At 45.5% G+C, this 19397-nt stretch overlaps 1 protein-coding gene across 3 annotated transcripts in view; it reads right to left on the bottom strand.

Moving 5' to 3' along the window:
* Window positions 1–9827: 9827 nt before the first annotated feature.
* LOC139547555 (segment polarity protein dishevelled homolog DVL-3) overlaps window positions 9828–19397 on the bottom strand; it is a 67656-nt gene continuing 58086 nt past the window's right edge. For 2 of the 3 annotated variants that reach the window (XM_071356446.1, XM_071356448.1), the window contains 11 exons: window positions 18749–18893; window positions 17633–17726; window positions 17401–17470; window positions 16742–16881; window positions 15175–15251; window positions 13912–13979; window positions 13544–13684; window positions 12863–12994; window positions 12586–12753; window positions 12145–12360; window positions 9828–11988 (listed from right to left, as the gene is read on the bottom strand). In XM_071356446.1, coding sequence (XP_071212547.1) covers window positions 11573–11988; window positions 12145–12360; window positions 12586–12753; window positions 12863–12994; window positions 13544–13684; window positions 13912–13979; window positions 15175–15251; window positions 16742–16881; window positions 17401–17470; window positions 17633–17726; window positions 18749–18893 — 1667 coding nt within the window. In that variant the 3' untranslated portion in view covers window positions 9828–11572. The remainder of the gene's footprint in view (window positions 11989–12144; window positions 12361–12585; window positions 12754–12862; window positions 12995–13543; window positions 13685–13911; window positions 13980–15174; window positions 15252–16741; window positions 16882–17400; window positions 17471–17632; window positions 17727–18748; window positions 18894–19397) is intronic. The other variant, XM_071356447.1, reaches the window with a different exon arrangement.

The following is a 19397-nucleotide window of genomic DNA, read 5'->3' as shown; positions in this document are numbered from 1 at the left end:
CCCTTTTTGGTTTCAGATAGAACAATTTTTGTTTCCAGGTAGAATCCTTTTGGGTTCCATGTAGAACCCTCTGTGGATGGTTCTACATGGAACCCATCAATGCTGTGATGCAAAAATACTAGCAAAATGCATAGCACTCAGAATTAAAAGGGTTTTACTAGGTATTGTTCATCCTGATCAGACAGGTTTTTTACATGGACGATACATTGGAGATAATATACGACAACTACTAGAAATAATAGAACATCATGAAACATCTAAGAAGCCAGGCCTGGTATTTATAGCGGATTTTGAAAAGGCATTTGATAAAAACCTGGATTTTATTTATAAATGCCTGAATTTTTTCATTTTCGGTAATTCTCTTATAAAATGGGTAAAAAAATAATGTATAGCAACCCCAGGTGTAAAATAGTAAATAACGGCTACTTCTCAGAGAGTTTTGAATTGTCAAGAGGAGTTGAACAAGGGTGTCCGCTGTCACCATATACTGTAGGCCTACACATAATGTCAGAACCCGCAGCTAGAACGTAACTACGTTTTTGCTTGCAGTAGGTCTCTTAAAAAAGAGAAGCTGTGCAAGGTTATTAAACAGAGGTGCCTAGTTATTCTTCTTTTGTTGATATCCGGTAACGTGCAACCTAACCCTGGCCCTGATATGCAATGTCTCCAAACCCCCTCTGATGATTTTAAATCTAGATCTGGTTTTGGTATTTTTTATTTAAATGTTGTCAAAAATTGATGGGGTTAGGATTTGGGCTAAATCAACTGAAGCTGATGTATTTGTGTTTTCTGAAACCTGGCTCAGCAAGTCTGTTCTTAAAAAGGATATTTGTATAAATGTGTCACGTTCTGACCCTAGTTCTTTTGTGTTTTCTTCGTTTTAGTGTTGGTCAGGACGTGAGCTGAGTGGGCATTCTATATTGTGTGTCTAGTTTTCCTGTTTCTATGTTTGGCCTGATATGGTTCTCAATCAGAGGCAGGTGTTAGTCATTGTCTCTGATTGGGAACCATATTTAGGTAGCCTGTTTTGTGTTGGGGTTTTGTGGGTGGTTGTCTTCTGTCTTTGTGTTCTATGCACCAGATAGGACTCTTTCGGTTTTTCACATTTATTGTTTTGTAGTTTGTAGTGTTCACGTTTTTGTCATTATTAAAACATGATAAACACTAACCACGCTGCGCTTTGGTCCGATCCCTGCTACACCTCCTCTTCAGACGAAGAGGAAATCTGCCGTTACAAAATGGTTACAATGTGTATCTCACTGATCGAGTTAAGAAAGGGGGAGTGTGGCTATATATGTAAAGACTAAATTCCTTTTAAATGTGGCAAAGTCTGAAACTATATGTAAACAGTTGGAATTTCTTGCTTTGAATCTTGAGGTTTCAAAGGGTCTCTCTATAACTGTGATTGGCTGTTATAGACCCCCTCTGCTCTCGGTGATGCATTTTCTTCTCTGATGCACCTTATGTCTAAACTTCTTTACAGTGAAATGATCTTGATTGGTGATCTCAACTGGTGTTGGTTAAAGCCCGTGTCTGATTTTAAATGTTTGGTAATTCTATGAATCTTACCCAGTTGATTAACTCACCCACCTGCCCAAATCTCAAATATCCAGAGTAATCTACCCTGATTGATTTGATATTGACAAATGTTTCACTTAAATATTCTGCAGTTGGTGTTTTTAGAAGTGATTTAAGTGACCATCGTGCTGTTGCTGTTAGAAATACTAAGGTCCCTAAGACAAACCCACGCTTTATTCATAAGAGAAATTGTACGAGTTTTAATGAGCAGGCTTTCTTTCATGATTTGTTTTATTTTGATTGGAGCAAGATTGAGCTTATTCCTGATGTGGAAACTGCCTGGAAATTTGTTCATGATGTTTTTTTCCAAATAGTAAACAAACATGCCCCAAACTGAAATACGGAATTGTTTCAAGTCCATATTATGGCAAGAACAGCTCAAATAAGCAAAGAGAAATGACAGTCCATTATTACTTTCAGACATGAAAGTCAGTCAATACGGAAAATTTCAAGAACTTTCAAAGTTTCTTCAAGTGCAGTCTCAAAAACCATGAAGTGCTATGACAAAACTGGCTCTCATGTGGACCACAGGAAATAAAGTCCCAGAGTTATCTCTGCGCAGAGGATAAGTTCATTAGAGTTACCAGCCTTAGAAATTGCAACCCAAATAAATGCTTCACAGAGTTCAAGTAACAGACACATCTCAACATCAGCTATTCAGAGGAGACTGTGTGAATCAGGCCTTCATGGTCAAATTGCTGCAAAGAAACCACTACTCAAGGACACCAATAATAAGAAGAGTGTAACGTCCTGACCAGAGTTCTTATGTGTTTTGCTTGTTTAGTGTTGGTCAGGACGTGAGCTGGGTAGGAATTCTATGTTGTGTGTCTAGTTTGTCTGTTTCTGTGTCCAGCCTAATATGGTTCTCAATCAGAGGCAGCTGTCAATCGTTGTCCCTGATTGAGAATCATATATAGGAGGCTTGTTTTGTGTTGGGATTTTGTGGGTGATTGTTTCCTGTCACTGTGTTTTGTCTGCACCAGATAGGGCTGTCTCGGTTTTCACATTTGTTATTTTGTTACTTGTATTAGTGTTACCGTTTATTCGTCTAATTAAACATGTTGAACACTAGCCGCGCTGCATTTTGGTCCTCTCCTTCATCCCAGGAAGAAAACCGTGACAGAATCACCCACCAACCAAGGACCAAGCAGCGGGGTAACAAGCAGCGGCAGCAGGAGCAGAGAAAGGAGAAATGGACATGGGAAGACGTTTTGGACGGCAAGGGTTGCTACACATGGGAGGAGATCCTGGCTGGAAAGGATCGCCTCCCATGGGAACAGCTGGAGGCAGCTAGGAGAGCAGAGGCAACCGGAGAGAGGAACCGGCGTTATGAAGGTACGCGGCTAGCACGGAAGCCTGAGAGTCTCACCCAAAAACTTCTTGGGGGGGGGGGGGGGGGGGATAAAGGGGAGTGTGGTGAAGTCAGGTAGGAGACCTGCGCCAACTTCCCGGGCTTACCGCGGAGAGCGATAGTACGGGCAGACACCGTGTTGTGCGGAAGAGCACACCGAGTCTCCTGTACGTGTGCTTAGCCTGGTGCGGGTTATTCCACCTCCCCGCACTAGCCGGGCTAGAGTGAGCATTGAGCCAAGTGCCATGAAGCCGGCTCAACATATCTGGCCTCCAGTACGTCTCCTCGGGCCGGTGTACATGGCACCAGCCTTACAAATGGTGTCCCCGGTTCGCCAGCATAGCCCAGTGCGGGCTATTCCACCTCGCCGCACTGGCAGGGCTACGGGGACCGTTCAACCAGGTAAGGTTGGGCAGGCTCGGTGCTCAAGGGAGCCAGTACGCCTGCACGGTCCGGTATATCCGGCGCCACCTCCCCGCCCCAGCCCAGTACCACCAGTGCCTACACCACGCACCAGGCTTCCTGTGCGTCTCCAGAACTCTGTTCCTCCTCCACGCACTCTTCCTATGGTGCGTGTCTCCGGCCCAGTACCTCCAGTTCCGGTACCACGCACCAGGCCTACTGTGCGCCTCAGCAGGTCAGAGTCGGCCGTCTGCCCAATGCCGCCTGCACTGCTTGTCTGCTCAACGCCGCCTGCACTGCTCGTCTGCCCAGCGCCGTCTGAGCTGCCTGCCTGCCCAGCGCCGTCTGAGCTATCCGTCTGCCCAGTGCCGTCTGAGCCATCCGTCTGCCCAGTGTCGTCTGAGCCATCCGTCTGCCCAGTGTCATCTGAGCCATCCGTCTGCCCAGTGCCGTCTGAGCCATCCGTCTGCCCAGTGCCGTCTAAACGATCCGTCTGCCCAGTGCCGTCTGAGCGATCCGTCTGCCCAGTGCCGTCTGAGCCATCCGTCTGCCCAGTGCCGTCTGAGCGATCCGTCTGCCCAGTGACGTCTGAGCCGTCCGTCTGCCCAGCGCCGTCTGAGCCGTCCGTCTGTCAGGAGCTGCCAGAGCCGCCAGCCAGTCAGGAGCTGCCAGAGCCGCCAGCCAGTCAGGAGCTGCCAGAGCCGCCAGCCAGTCAGGAGCTGCCAGAGCCGCCAGCCAGTCATGAGCCGCCCTCCAGTCATGAGCCGCCCTCCAGTCATGAGCCGCCCTCCAGTCATGAGCCGCCCTCCAGTCATGAGCCGCCCTCCAGTCATGAGCCGCCCTCCAGTCATGAGCTGCCACTTAGTCATGAGCTGCCATTCAGTCCGGAGCTGCCTCTCTGTCCGGAGCTGCCTCTCTGTCCGGAGCTGCTTTTCAGTCCGGAGTTGCCCCTCTGTCGTGAGCTACCTCTCTGTCGTGAGCTACCTCTCTGTCGTGAGCTACCTCTCTGTCGTGAGCTACCTCTCTGTCGTGAGCTACCTCTCTGTCTTGAGCTACCTCTCTGTCCTGAGCTACCTCTCTGTCCTGAGCTATCTCCTCTATCTAGGGGGGGCCTTGGTGAAGGTTCCTAGACCAAGGTCGGGGGCGAGGGTCGCCACTCAAAGGACGCTAAGGAGGGGGACAAAGACAGTGGTAGAGTGGTGTCCTCGTCCTGCGCCGGAGCCGCCACCGCGGACAGATGCCCACCCAGACCCTCCTCTTGAGTTTTAGGGGTGCGTTCGGAGTCCGCACCTCAGGAGGGGGGTACTGTAACGTCCTGACCAGAGTTCTTATGTGTTTTGCTTGTTTAGTGTTGGTCAGGACGTGAGCTGGGTGGGAATTCTATGTTGTGTGTCTAGTTTGTCTGTTTCTGTGTCCAGCCTAATATGGTTCTCAATCAGAGGCAGCTGTCAATCATTGTCCCTGATTGAGAATCATATATAGGAGGCTTGTTTTGTGTTGGGATTTTGTGGGTGATTGTTTCCTGTCTCTGTGTTTTGTCTGCACCAGATAGGGGTGTCTCGGTTTTCAAATTTGTTATTTTGTTACTTGTATTAGTGTTACCGTTTATTCGTCTAATTAAACATGTTGAACACTAGCCGCGCTGCATTTTGGTCCTCTCCTTCATCCCAGGAAGAAAACCGTGACAAAGAGACTTGCTTGGGCCAAGAAACATGAGAAATGGACATTAGACTGGTGGAAATTTGTCCTTTGGTCTGGAGTCCAAATTGGAGATTTTTGGTTCCAACTGCCGTGTCTTTGTGAGACGCGGTGTGGGTGAACGGATGATCTCCATGTGTATTTCCCACTGTAAAGCATGGAGGAGGAGGTGTTATGGTGTGGGGGTGCTTTGCTGGTGACACTGTCTGTGATTTATTTAGAGTTCAAGGCACACTTAACCAGCATGGCTCCTGTATCACAGCATTCTGCAGCGATACGCCATCCCATCTGGTTTGGGCTTAGTGGGACTATCATTTCTTTTTCAACAGGACAATAACCCAACACACCTCCAGGCTGTGTAAGGGCTATTTTAAGAAGGAGAGTGATGGAGTGCTGCATCAGATGACCTGGTCTCCACAATTCCCTGACCTCAACCAAATTGAGATGATTTGGGATGAGTCGGACAGCAGAGTGAAGGAAAAGCAGCCAGCAAGTGCTCAGCATTTGTGGGACCTCCTTCAAGACTGTTGGAAAAGCATTCCAGGTGAAGCTGGTTGAGAGAATGCCAAGCGTGTGCAAAGCTGTCATCAAGGCAAAGGGTGGCTATTTGAAGAATCTCAAATATAAAATATAATTTTGATTTGTTTAACACTTTTTTGGTTACTACATGATTCCATATGTGTTATTTCATAGTTTGATGTCTTCGCTATTATTCTACAATGTAGAAAGTAGTAAAAATAAAGAAAAACGCTTGAATGAGTAGATGTTCTAAAACTTTTGACCAGTAGTATACGCAGCGTGTGAGTTTCAAGTTTGGGGAAGATCATTTTCACCATAAAAATGCACCTTTATAATTAAAGCTTTACATGCATAATTGCATTTGTGGTCACTTATGAGAATACTATTTTCCCACTAATGGAACATTCGCGCTTATAGCATACTGCTGTGTGCGCATTGCTGAGCTTATGTGAAGAAATAGCCTAATAGTTTTCAACATTTTTAAGCTAAATGTTCTGATCTGTTGCCCCAGCCTCATTGACTAAAATTGTTTGGGGGATGCTACTGGTTGTTTTAATTTGGGATCTTTCGCCTCCCACAACTGTCCCAGACTATGTTTGGAATTTTAATTTCTCGCACAGAATAGAAAAGGTAATCTTTTGCACTATGGGGGATAGTAGATTGACCTAGGCTAGTGCTTTTGCTGTTCGTTAGGCCTACTCATCTTGTTGGCTGACGAAAAGTAAATGTGGGCAGTTCTTATATCTTCAATATGCGCCTCTGAATTGGATAAGGACACGCGCAGTTGCGTCCCCGATGTGTTTGTCTTCACTTGTAGCCTGTGAGAAAGACCCGATCACGTGACATAGAGCCATGTGAGTGGGAGGTACTTCGAGCACGCAGCCGGGAGAAGGGAATTATAATTATTATATTCAGCCCAAGGGCACAACGGTCACTGGCTGCAAAAAGTATGGATTTTTTTAGGGGCATTACGGCCGCACAATAGGGATGCCAGCCGGGAAATTCGATACATTATCAAGTGCTTGTCAAATTGTGAATGAGAGACTGATGAAGAGTGTACAGCCTGCACAAAAAACAAAGGAGAGCTCATGCCTTTCATGTGACTTTTTTCAAACCATCATTAGAGTCATATCATGCAGCCTTAGAATGTATTATACATCAAAACATATAGCCCAATGTTTGTATCACAACTGCAGTTACGTAAATAACTCTAAATTAAGCATATAGGAGTACCAGTTTCTTTATTAACTGCTCAACACAGAATAGCTGCATGTGCGCACTCCCTCAAATCGTTTGGAGAAAATATCCTTTCTATTTTATTCAGTTTTGTTCAATTGTATTCCTCATACTATAAAATAATATAAAATAATGCCACAGAATTCTAAGCTAATCTTGACTTCTAAATGAACTAGTGTAGACCACAGCCATATGGCATAGCCAGATCAGGGACTAACATAAGGACAACTCAGAGTATGCTATTCTGTTCTTCTGAAATAGACTACATTTTCTTCATATCATGTTTCTTTAGACCTGTCTAATATAAATAATGGATTTATTGTGAAGGTGTAAGATATATTACATGGATTTATTAGATTTGTAAAAATGTAGATTTTCCAAAGGTCTGTATCAGTGGATGGTAGAATATGTGTGGAAGCCAGGAGATTCTAAATGTGTTTATGTTAATTAACGGTCAATTACCATGAGACCGGCAGTTATTTGCTTGACAATCACCAGCTGACAAAATTTTATGACCGCTAGAGCCCTAACTGTGTTTGGTTGTCAACGCAACCAAATATCAACATTTGAAGGAGATGTATCTTCTGATTGGATAGTTCCATCTGTGCCACTGACTTAGTCTGGCTTTAATTCCAGTTTGTCTACATATGTTGGATTCACGTCTCCGTATCAACTAAACACCAAACTTAAAGAATAGGACTAAATTAAATCAAACTTTATTAAAAGTACATTCAAATTTTGGGGGGTTGAGATTGAGTCGTGAATCCAACATAGCCTATCAATTTTTAATCTGTAGACAAAGTTGAATTAAAGCCAGATTAAGTCAGTGGCACAGATATCCAAGCAGTAGATACATCTCCTTTAAATATTGATATTTGGTTGCGTTGTCAACCAAACACAATTCAATATTACGTTTGTAATACAGTAATTAGTTTTATAACAAACTAATGTAACATTCAACCTTAAAATTAGTAACACATCCATGGCCACATTGAGGTTACTGTGACTATAAATGTCTTATGTAATCGTATAAAGTGTGCATGTTCAAGATAGCATATGCAAAGGTCGTCGCAGATCTTCACAATTGCTGTAATAATCTGCACAGAATCTCAAACGGCATTGATCACTTGCACCATGTACTTTGAATCGAATCTCAACTACAATGCAGGTCACTTGGTTCTGCTATTAGATGAAACACAGTGATAACACAATCTGTTGTATAAATAAACAAAAATATCTGACATTGTATTCACATTGGAACTTTTCTGTACTTTTAAATGGTTGAAAGTGCAGTGATAGACAATTGGGTGACAACTTAACGTCATTGTTTTTCCATTGGAATTTGATTGTGCTTTTTAGATGGTTGAAAGCATAGTGATCACACATTGGAAATTCAACTAACTTTTGGCAGTCTTTTTGAGGGGTGAATATACAGTGTACAAAATACTAGGAACACCATCCTAATATTGAGTTGCACCCCCTTTTACCCACAGAACAGCCTCAATTTGTCGGGGCATGGACTCTACAAGGTGTCGAAAGCATTCCACAGGGATGCTGGCCCATGTTGACTCCAATGCTTTCCACAGTTGAGTCAAGTTGGCTGCATGTCCGTTGGGTGGTGGACCATTCTTGACACACACAGGAAACTGTTGAGCATGAAAAAGTCAGCAGCATTGCAGTTCTTGACACACTCAAACCGGCAGCTACTACCATACCCCGTTCAAAGGGACTTAAATCGTATCCTCAATGGCACACATACAAAATCCATGTCTCAATTGTCTCAAGGCTTAAAAATCCTTCTTTAACCTGTCTCCTCCCCTTCATCTACTCTGATTGGAAATGGATTTAAAAAGTGACATCTATAAGTGGAATTACCTGGTCAGTCTAGGCCTATTCGCATGGGACTAGTATTACTTTAGAACATCGGTTACGTAATTATTTCACCAGCATGTCAGTTTTTCCAGTGGACGATTCGGACAGGATTAGTTTTACCAAATTGACCCTGTAATTATTTTTTCCCCCCTCGTTATGATGAAAGCCTCAAATGTCTAGGGATGGCCTAATATTGGCCCGAAAGGCCTTCAGTTCGGAAAAAGTCAAAATAATCATGCACATCCTTAAGAACCATGAACTGTAACCTATGCAGACATTTAATTAACTGACGTATTTGGCAATTTATCTATTCATTGGCACAATATCGTTCACTAGGAAAGTTGATATGTGAAAGTTGATACGTGGAAAAACTATCTGTAGGCTACGTGCTTTGTTTTAGGCATGACTTTGTTCCCATGTTCTTACCCAAACTGGGTGACTCACCAGGGATAATAACCTTGAAAAATAAAAAGGAGAGCTGCAAACTCTAGCAGCTCGGATTCAATCATTTAATAACCAACATTTCAACAGCCAAGCTGTCAGGGTATAAAATAAAAATGACTGACATGGCAGATTCGGACAGGACTAAAATCACAGATGTGGGGATATGTGCTTGTGCACATAATTACATTACCTGAGCTCCCCAGTAAAACGTATCCCGTCCGAATAGGGCTTATGTCATGGAAAGAGCAGGTGTTCCTAATGTTTTGTATTACCCAATTATCCACATTGAAATGAAGTTGTGTGCACAGTGGATATGAATAGGGCTCCAAATGGAATTCAGAATACTGGTCACCAATCATGCTTCTCCATGCGGCAAATACCTGGATTGTTACCAGTGCTTGCAGTGGAATTAAAAAGGTGCCGGTACTACTCACTATAATTTAACCGTGCCAGGTTTCCTATTTTATAGCCAGTATTGTAGAAGAGGTGCCGGTACTCAATCAGTATGTCATAAGCAGTAGAGCATGAAAAGTGCCAGTTCTCAGAAGAGACCCACTTTAAACAATGGAGATTTGTCCCAAATGGAACCCTATTCCCTATGTAGTGCATTACTTTCGACCAGGGCAAATAGGGTGCCATTTGGGACGCCCTGAATGTTAACCACAAAACGTGAAAACACCAGCAGCGTAGTAACATTACCTCCAGAAATGACAAACCACACAAGATGTTAATGTTTAGGCAATAAAACTATGTTTATAAATAAAAAAACTTTGTTTGTTTTTCACATATTTAAATGTAAGGTTTACAAGGTAGGAGACGTTAATACAGTAAATGATACAGAATGTTGATGTTAATGAAGAAAAAGACTAACAAATTGCAATGTATTGAGCGATATGGAGAAACATAAGCAACATAACGCTTCTCGACTTTCCTTTACTAAAATGGCCCTGTGTCATGCAGTGTTGGGGTGACTGTCATTGAAACTCTGTGGACCCTCCATTGCAACCCCTCTTTAAAAATCAACACAGTCCATTCTCGATGGGAGGAGACTCAGAGAGAGAGCAAAAGACTGTAGAGATCCTATTAACTTACTATTAAAAAAAAATGTGTATATATATATATTCTATACTGTGGACAGGGTCGTGTTCATTAGGGCATGCAACGGTTTTAAAACGTTTAGCAACAGGAAACTAAAATTAGCATTTCTTATTGCAGAAATATGCTCAATTCAGGAAGTAAATTGAAATTCCAATTCCCCTTTTTTCCACATAGATGAGCTTTCATTTCAGTTTACTTCCCGAATTGAAATGGAATTGACCCCAACCCCGGTGTCGTGTAATATATTGGCGCAAGGTTCAGCTTGTATACTCTTCATCTTCCAATATTGATTGCACTGATTAGTTAGAGCGATATCTGAGATTACGATCACAATTAACATGGCTGCTACTTAGTGTACAGCAATGAGAAGTACCATTACATCTGTTAGATATGATAGACCTAACAAATGTATATCTATATGCAGTACATATTTGCTTTGATTGGAATTTGGACAGAAACGTGATCAATTCCCAAATGAATGTTGAAATATGTCTATCCCTCTTAATTCCTTTTCATATATGCTCTCTACTTTTCTCCATATCTCTCCTTGTATACTGATAGCTTCTGAGAAACTCAATATGGAAAGATGGATTATAAAACCGTTTTTTCCCCCGACGTTCATTTGAGTGAACATTCCGTTTCGCCCCACTGTGCAGCGCAGAGAAGACTCACAGAGAGAAACACCAACATCCTTAACACAGTCCTGGGACCTGGGTCATGTTCATTAGGCACCAAACGGAATAAAATAGACAGAGGGACTACTTGAACTACTTGAAAGAAATGCTCATTTTAGTTTCCTGTTGCTAAATGTTTTAAAACCGTTGCATGCCCTAATGAACACGACCCTGTCCACAGTATAGAATATATATAGATCATATTTTAAAATATGAATTTAATAGGATGTCCACAGTCTCTCGCTCTCTCTCTGAGCCTCCTCCCATCTAGAATGGACTGTGTTGATTTTTAAAGAGGGGTTGCACAGGGTCCACAGAGATTCAATAACAGTTGAGTGGGACGGGAGAAAATGACAAAAAGAAAACATTCAATTCCAACCACATATTGACTCACTCATATACACACACACACACAAACTGATGTGGAAAAGAACATTAACAAAATTGTCTATTTAATGGGGACAAAGGAGAGAGAGCTGCATCCACTCCGATTTTCGTCACTGACGAAAGTACAGGTGCCACAGGACTGGCGACAGACTGAAGAAGAGCTATGCAGTTACACCCACATTCCACTCAGCACCACCTGTCTTTCTCTTAGCCGCTATATCCTTTCCTCCTCCTCCACCTCCTTTCTCTCTGTACCAGGAAGTTCTGAACACCTGCAGTGAGGATCCACCCTCTGGATCACCTAGCGCACACATCACATGACATCGACAAAGAACTCGCTGGGGTTGCCCATGGCCATGCGGAACGATTGACGCGAGGCGGTGAGTTCGGGGGGCACAGAGGCTAGGTCTCGGCCCGGGGGCGACCCAGGGGGGGCCGTGGTGGGTAGGGAGGGCGGGGGCTGAGCCGGCAGTCCGGGGGGTCCGTACACCAGGCTACCTCTGTGGGAGTGGGTGCTGTGGACACTTTGGGCCAAGCTGTTCGGGCTGTGTGTGCTGCGCATGCTGTGCTCGCTAAGGAGCACCGCCACTGAGCGCTCGCCGGGGGGCTTCTCCCTCCTCAGCTCTGATTCGCTGCCGCTTCCTGTCGACTTGGACTCCCCACCGCCTGCCCCCTCAGCAGCCGCTTCCTTCTTACTGCCACTGCGGTTGGACCCGCTGCTACGACTCCCTGTAAAGGGGAGAGAAAGGGAGAGAGGTTGAGAGTTACAGGTGTAAAGACTACACAGGGTATTAATGTGTCTATGTCAGTCCAGACATTTGGTTTGGCTTTCAGTTCTGCGCGTGTTTCTCTGTTAGTTTCCGCGTGTGTCTCGGAGCATCTCACCTTCGCTGTGCTGGCTGCCTGCACTGCCCCCCCCTCCAGGTTGGCTTCGGGGTGGCTCGTGCAGAGGGTGTGGGTTGTAGGGGTGTGGGATTGGGTACTGGTAGGGGAAGGCCAGGGGCCAGGGGGCAGCCCCAGGATGGGGCAGGGGAGCGAGGGTGTCCTGGTCGGACGCCCCACTCGACCCATCGTGGTCCCCCAGGGAGAGGCTAGCCATATCTGAGAGAGATGGAAGGAAAGAAAATGGGAGGAGGGGAAGGGAGAGAGTGGAGGAGAAGACGAGGGAGAGGAGAGATAGTAGGACCGGCGGAAGGAGTAAAAAGGGATAAACATTACTCTTAACTTCAACATAAAAATATGTTGTTAAAGAAGAAAGAGTAAAGGAGAGGTGAAGAGTCATAAAGAAAGACATCTTGTGGAAGAGAAAGAGATCGTAAGACTCACTGCCACAGAGGTCTCCGAAGATGTAGTAACACTGCTCGGAGAAGGTGATCTTGTTGACGGTGTGCCGGATGTAGCCGGCCTTCAGCAGGTTGCTGGCGTACTTCCTGGCCTCACGGCGGTCAGTGAAGCCCTCCATGTGATGGTAGAGCCAGTCCACCACATCCGAGCCTGGGACGGAGACAGACAGATGGAGAGGGTGAGAGAGACCTTAACAAGAGTCCCTGTGAAAGCGAGACAATACAGACAGAAGAGAGCAGAGTTAAGAGAGAAAGAATACCTATGAAGGCGGAGGGGATTGTGATCTTGAGCCACATCCTGTCTCGCACTTCCAGGCCAGACGCTAGATTGGCCATCGCTTTGGCAATTGTTGCCATGTCGCTGTGAATGGATAGATGAAAGTCATCAAACCCTGGCAGGGAAAGAAGGAAAGAGAGCAACAGTCAGATAGCTGCAGTAGTGAAACAACCCAGCAGGCAAAACTGAGCAAAACTGGTTGAAATGACATCATAACAACATTATTTCAACCAGTTTTGTCCACTGGGAAACAAAAAGGGAGCCTTTCATTCATTCAGCAGCAGCAGCAGCAAGCGGGAACTGAGGTAAGCAGAAATGGCGGTCGTGTAGCGTCCCAGCAGGCATTTATTTGATTTGTTATGTCATCACGGTCAGGTTATACTGACTGAAATAGGACACGTTTTTCTACATGTCCTTTTAGAGACCAGAAAAATACATCTTGCCTGATTGTAATCTTGACGTTGCTTCGACCAAAAAACGACCAAAATTGAGTTTTTTTCCACCAGGGGTCGATGTCGTTGTGAAAATGAAATTTTTTCCTGGTTGTAACCTGGTTATCTGACGTCACAACCACATTTCAACCACGACCTTTTGTGATTAGGTTGTCCCATGCCAACTTTTGCCCGCTGGGGAGGGTGGAGAGGGAAAGGGAGGGGTGACTTACGCTCAGTCTCAGGGATGGAGCTTGAGATGGAGGAGCTGATGGTGCTCATAGAAGGACTCATACCGTACACTGGGTACGCCCCTGTCATTGCTGCAGTGTGGGACACCCAGGCAGCAGGGTCTATGGGACGGATCGGCTCACCTACACAGAGAAAGGGGTGTATCGTCTCTGTGGAACATGATCTAGCTTGAAGACTGTAAGTAATGCTAAAACACATTTACATCGATTTTCCCCCCATGAAAGCAAATGAAAGAATGTCAAATCTTAGAGGTGACATTTGATCTTCCCAAGAGGAAAATATATCCATCTGAGGAAGTGTTTAAAAAGTAATTAAATCTAATTACATGATGCTGTGTGTGAGTACTCACTCCTCGGCAGTGTGAAGCATCCTCGAGGGTTAGGATCCCAGCACTTAGCCACAGTCAGAGTAATAGGACTGTCAACAATTACACACAGCAGACACTCAGTTAACACACTGTTTATAACACACACACAAACATACCAGAAGCAATGTGTGATCCTCAGTACGTATCAGCGTGTAGGTTTCAGTGTGTGAGAGACTGCTCCTTACCCTGGCTTATGAACAATCTCCCTCAGTACTCTTACTGCATCATCACTGTGTGATCCTCAGTACGTATCAGCGTGTAGGTTTCAGTGTGTGAGAGACTGCGCCTTACCCTGGCTTATGAACAATCTCCCTCAGTACTCTTACTGCATCATCACTGTGTGATCCTCAGTACGTATCAGCGTGTAGGTTTCAGTGTGTGAGAGACTGCTCCTTACCCTGGCTTATGAACAATCTCCCTCAGTACTCTTACTGCATCATCACTGTGTGATCCTCAGTACGTATCAGCGTGTAGGTTTCAGTGTGTGAGAGACTGCTCATTACCCTGGCTTATGAACAATCTCCCTCAGTACTCTTACTGCATCATCACTGTGTGATCCTCAGTACGTATCAGCGTGTAGGTTTCAGTGTGTGAGAGACTGCGCCTTACCCTGGCTTATGAACAATCTCCCTCAGTACTCTTACTGCATCAACAAGGTGTGATCCTCAGTACGTATCAGCGTGTAGGTTTCAGTGTGTGAGAGACTGCGCCTTACCCTGGCTTATGAACAATCTCCCTCAGTACTCTTACTGCATCATCACTGTGTGATCCTCAGTACGTATCAGCGTGTAGGTTTCAGTGTGTGAGAAACTGCTCCTTACCCTGGCTTATGCACAATCTCCCTCAGTACTCTTACTGCATCATCACTGTGTGATCGTCAGTACGTATCAGCGTGTAGGTTTCAGTGTGTGAGAGACTGCTCATTACCCTGGCTTATGAACAATCTCCCTCAGTATTCTTACTGCATCATCACTGTGTGATCCTCAGTACGTATCAGCGTGTAGGTTTCAGTGTGTGAGAGACTGCACCTTACCCTGGCTTATGAACAATCTCCCTCAGTACTCTTACTGCATCATCACTGTGTGATCCTCAGTACGTATCAGCGTGTAGGTTTCAGTGTGTGAGAGACTGCGCCTTACCCTGGCCTATGAACAATCTCCCTCAGTACTCTTACTGCATCATCACTGTGTGATCCTCAGTACGTATCAGCGTGTAGGTTTCAGTGTGTGAGAGACTGCTCCTTACCCTGGCTTATGCACAATCTCCCTCAGTACTCTTACTGCATCATCATTGCTCATGTTCTCAAAGTTAATGTCATTCACCTGGAGAAGAGAGGGAATGAGAGATGGGGGATGTAGAAAAGGGAGAGAAAGAAAGCAGGCAATCCTACCAACCAAGTCCAATTAAAGACCTCAAACCTAAATTATGTCTGAGTGTTGGAGTGTACCCCTGGCTGTCTGTAAATTATGTCTGAGTGTTGGAGTGTTCCCCTGGCTGTCTGTAAATTATGTCTGAGTGTTGGAGTGTTCCCCTGGCTGTCTGTAAATTATGTCTGAGTGTTGGAGTGTACCCCTGGCTGTCTGTAAATTATGTCTGAGTGTTGGAGTGTTCCTCTGGCTATCTGTAAATGATGTCTGGGTGTTGGAGTGTTCCCCTGGCTGTCTGTAAATTATGTTGGAGTGTACCCCTGGCTATCTGTAAATGATGTCTGGGTGTTGGAGTGTTCCCCTGGCTGTCTGTAAATTATGTTGGAGTGTACCCCTGGCTATCTGTAAATGATGTCTGGGTGTTGGAGTGTTCCCCTGGGTGTTGGAGTGTACCCCTGGCTATCTGTAAATGATGTCTGGGTGTTGGAGTGTACCCCTGGCTGTCTGTAAATTATGTCTGAGTGTTGGAGTGTACCCCTGGCTATCTGTAAATGATGTCTGGGTGTTGGAGTGTTCCCCTGGCTGTCTGTAAATTATGTTGGAGTGTACCCCTGGCTATCTGTAAATGATGTCTGGGTGTTGGAGTGTTCCCCTGGCTGTCTGTAAATTATGTCTGAGTGTTGGAGTGTACCCCTGGCTGTCTGTAAATTATGTCTGAGTGCTGGAGTGTACCCCTGGCTATCTGTAAATGATGTCTGAGTGTTGGAGCGTACCCCTGGCTGTCTGTAAATTATGTCTGAGTGCTGGAGTGTTCCCCTGGCTGTCTGTAAATTATGTCTGAGTGTTGGAGTGTACCCCTGGCTGTCTGTAAATTATGTCTGAGTGTTGGAGTGTTCCCCTGGCTGTCTGTAAATGATGTCTGAGGGTTGGAGTGTTCCCCTGGCTGTCTGTAAATTATGTCTGAGTGTTGGAGTGTTCCCCTGGCTGTCTGTAAATTATGTCTGAGTGTTGGAGTGTACCCCTGGCTGTCTGTAAATGATGTCTGGGTGTTGGAGCGTTCCCCTGGCTGTCTGTAAATTATGTCTGAGTGTTGGAGTGTACCCCTGGCTGTCTGTAAATTATGTCTGAGTGTTGGAGTGTACCCCTGGCTGTCTGTAAATTATGTCTGAGTGTTGGAGTGTTCCCCTGGCTGTCCATAATTTTAAAAAAAATAAACAACATCGAGCCGTCTCGTTTGCATAATATAAGGATTTTGAAATGATTTATACTTTGATACTTCAATATATTTGATCAATGACATTTACTTGTGATACTTAAGTAGTATTTTACTGGGTGACTTAATTTTACTTAAGTCATTTTCTGTTAAGGTATCTTTTCTTTTACTCAAGTATGACAATTGGGTACTTTTCCCACCACTGTTAAACATACACACTCTTAACACACACCTGCAGCAGCATGTCTCCAGGCTCGATGCGTCCGTCGGCGGCCACCGCCCCTCCCTTCATGATAGAGCCGATGTAGATTCCTCCATCTCCTTTCTCGTTACTCTGACCTACAATGCTGATGCCCAGGAAGTTATACTTCTCTGCGCGGAGGGAGGAGGAGAGGAGGAGGAATAAGTAATGACAAGAGAAAGAAAGAGTGTTGAACAAAAAAAGGATACCTTCCCCTACAGAGTGAAGGAGAGGTATGAATCCCTCTCCAAAAAGGGAGTCTGGCCTCTGGTCTCGTATTCACAAAGCTTCTCGGAGAGGGAGTTCTGACCTACTGGTTGAATCAACGTTGTTTTTCGGGGGTTGAATGGCGCGGAAACAATGTGATGACGTTGAAACAATGTGGAAAGGGCATTTAGTCTCTTTTTCACCCAACTTTTAACCTAAATCCTGGTGAAATGGTGAAATGTGTTGTTGATTTCAGGTTAAATTCATGGTCGTTGACAGCTCAACCAAATGTAAATCAAAATTAGACGTTACGCTGACGCCTGTGCCCAGTGTGCGGCCTCTGAATCTTTAAGTCAAGGCATAAGACACTAAATATATATAAAACATCATATAGACGTAAACTTATATACATGACACCGATATAGGCTGACTGTACTACTCACCCATATCTAAAGTGACAGTGATGATGTTCAGTGACATGGTGGAATCTGTGACGCTGCTGAAAGAGGACGACTGGACAGAAAGAGAGGGGGGAGTAGAGGAATGACTGAAAGAGATAGAGGTGAGGACATGCACAAGGACCACTGAACACAAAGCAAACTGGCATCTGTGTGTGTGTGTGGTGTGGTGTGGGGTGGTGTGGTGTGTGTGTGTGTGTGTGTGTGTGTCTCTTACCCTCTCCATCCGTGGCGCTTTGGGTTTCCGCCGTCGCCGCCGATGTCGTCTCACGAGCCTCGACGACGTGCTCTGCTCCGTGGAGCCACTGAACCTGTGGGTGATGACATCACAGAGGTGACATAACTCACTCCGGTGTCATGACACACAACGCACACTCATCTGCCAGTGTAACGGATGTGAAATGGCTATCTAGTTAGCGGTGGTGCGCGCTAATAGCCTTTCAATCGGTGACGTCACTTGCTCTGAGACCTTGAAGTAGTGGTTCCCCTTGCTCTGCAAGGGCCGCGGCTTTTGTGGAGCGATGGGTAACGATGCTTCGTGGGTGTCTGTTGTTGATGTGTGCAGAGGGTCCCTGGTTCGCGCCCGGGGCGAGGGGACGGACGTAAAGTTAAACTGTTACATTGATGCTGTTGACCCGGATCACTGGTTGCTGCGGAAAAGGAGGAGGTCGAAAGGGGGGTGAGTGTAACGGATGTGAAATGGCTATCTAGTTAGCGGTGGTGCGCGCTAATAGCCTTTCAATCGGTGACGTCACTTGCTCTGAGACCTTGAAGTAGTGGTTCCCCTTGCTCTGCAAGGGCCGCGGCTTTTGTGGAGCGATGGGTAACGATGCTTCGTGGGTGACTGTTGTTGATGTGTGCAGAGAGTCCCTGGTTCGCGAGGGGCCGGACTAAAGTTATACTGTTACACCCGTGGTTAAATGGCCACAATAAGAATAATAATAAGAATTGATAGCGATCACGTAGAGTGTATACATCAAGTGGATGCTCAAGGTGGTCCATTTTTTCATGTGAGAGGATACATTTTTTTGTGTCTTGGGTACATGTATGTGAGTGTGAGTATAAATGAATGAGTAGTCAATCCCCTCCCTACCACTTCCTCTTGGCTCTAACCCTTCAGGGCCTATTGCAACCAACATTGGCAGCAATGAACAACCTTGAGGTGATCTCTACGTGTTAAAGGGAGGTTCCACTCAAAATACAACCGAACATGATTTTTTTCATTTATCGTGGCTGTAGTTGATTTGCCAAGTTTGGGGATATTTAGTCCCCTTACTGAGATAATTAAAAGCCATATTTTGTTGATTCATCAGTGTTTGTGTGTGGTGCTCACCGACTGGGTGCATCATCGTCTTCAGAGTCGAAGAAGCTTGTCGTCTCCAGCTCAGAACTCATCAGCGTTGACGAGCTCTCGTAGCCCGCCAGCTCCGGTCGCCGCAGCTCCCGCTCTGGACGCGTGTGACCATTCAACCTGCCACCTGAGGAGGACGCCAGACAAGCGGAAGAGAGGAGAGGTCAACCGGGTAGTATTCAGTAGGCACCCAATGGAAGAAAACGGACTGAAATAGGAAGGGAGTACCTGGACTTGTCTAATAAGAAACGCACAAATAATTTTTCAAAACACCCGTTTTTTTGTAAGCAAAATGTTTTGCTATGGTGTGTCCTAATAACAATATCAATACTCTGGCCTCCCGGGTGGCGCAGTGGTCGCAGTGCTAGCTGTGCCACCAGAGATTCTGGGTTCGAGCCCAGGCTCTGTCACAGCCGGCCGCGACCGGGAGGTCCATGGGGCGACGCACAATTGGCCCAGCGTCGTCTGGGTTAGGGAGGGTTTGGCCGGCAGGGATATCCTTGTCTCATCGCGCACTAGCGACTCCTGTGGCAGGCCGGGCCCAGTGCACGCTGACCAGGTCGCCAGGTGTACGGTGTTTCCTCCGACACATTGGTGCGGCTGGCTTCCGGGTTGGATGTGTCAACTTCAC

The sequence above is a fragment of the Salvelinus alpinus genome, chromosome 21 (assembly GCF_045679555.1).
Source record: "Salvelinus alpinus chromosome 21, SLU_Salpinus.1, whole genome shotgun sequence".
In the NCBI taxonomy this organism is placed as follows: domain Eukaryota; kingdom Metazoa; phylum Chordata; class Actinopteri; order Salmoniformes; family Salmonidae; genus Salvelinus; species Salvelinus alpinus.
Note: the sequence above shows the minus strand (reverse complement) of the source record. Positions and strands in the feature narration are given on the sequence as shown.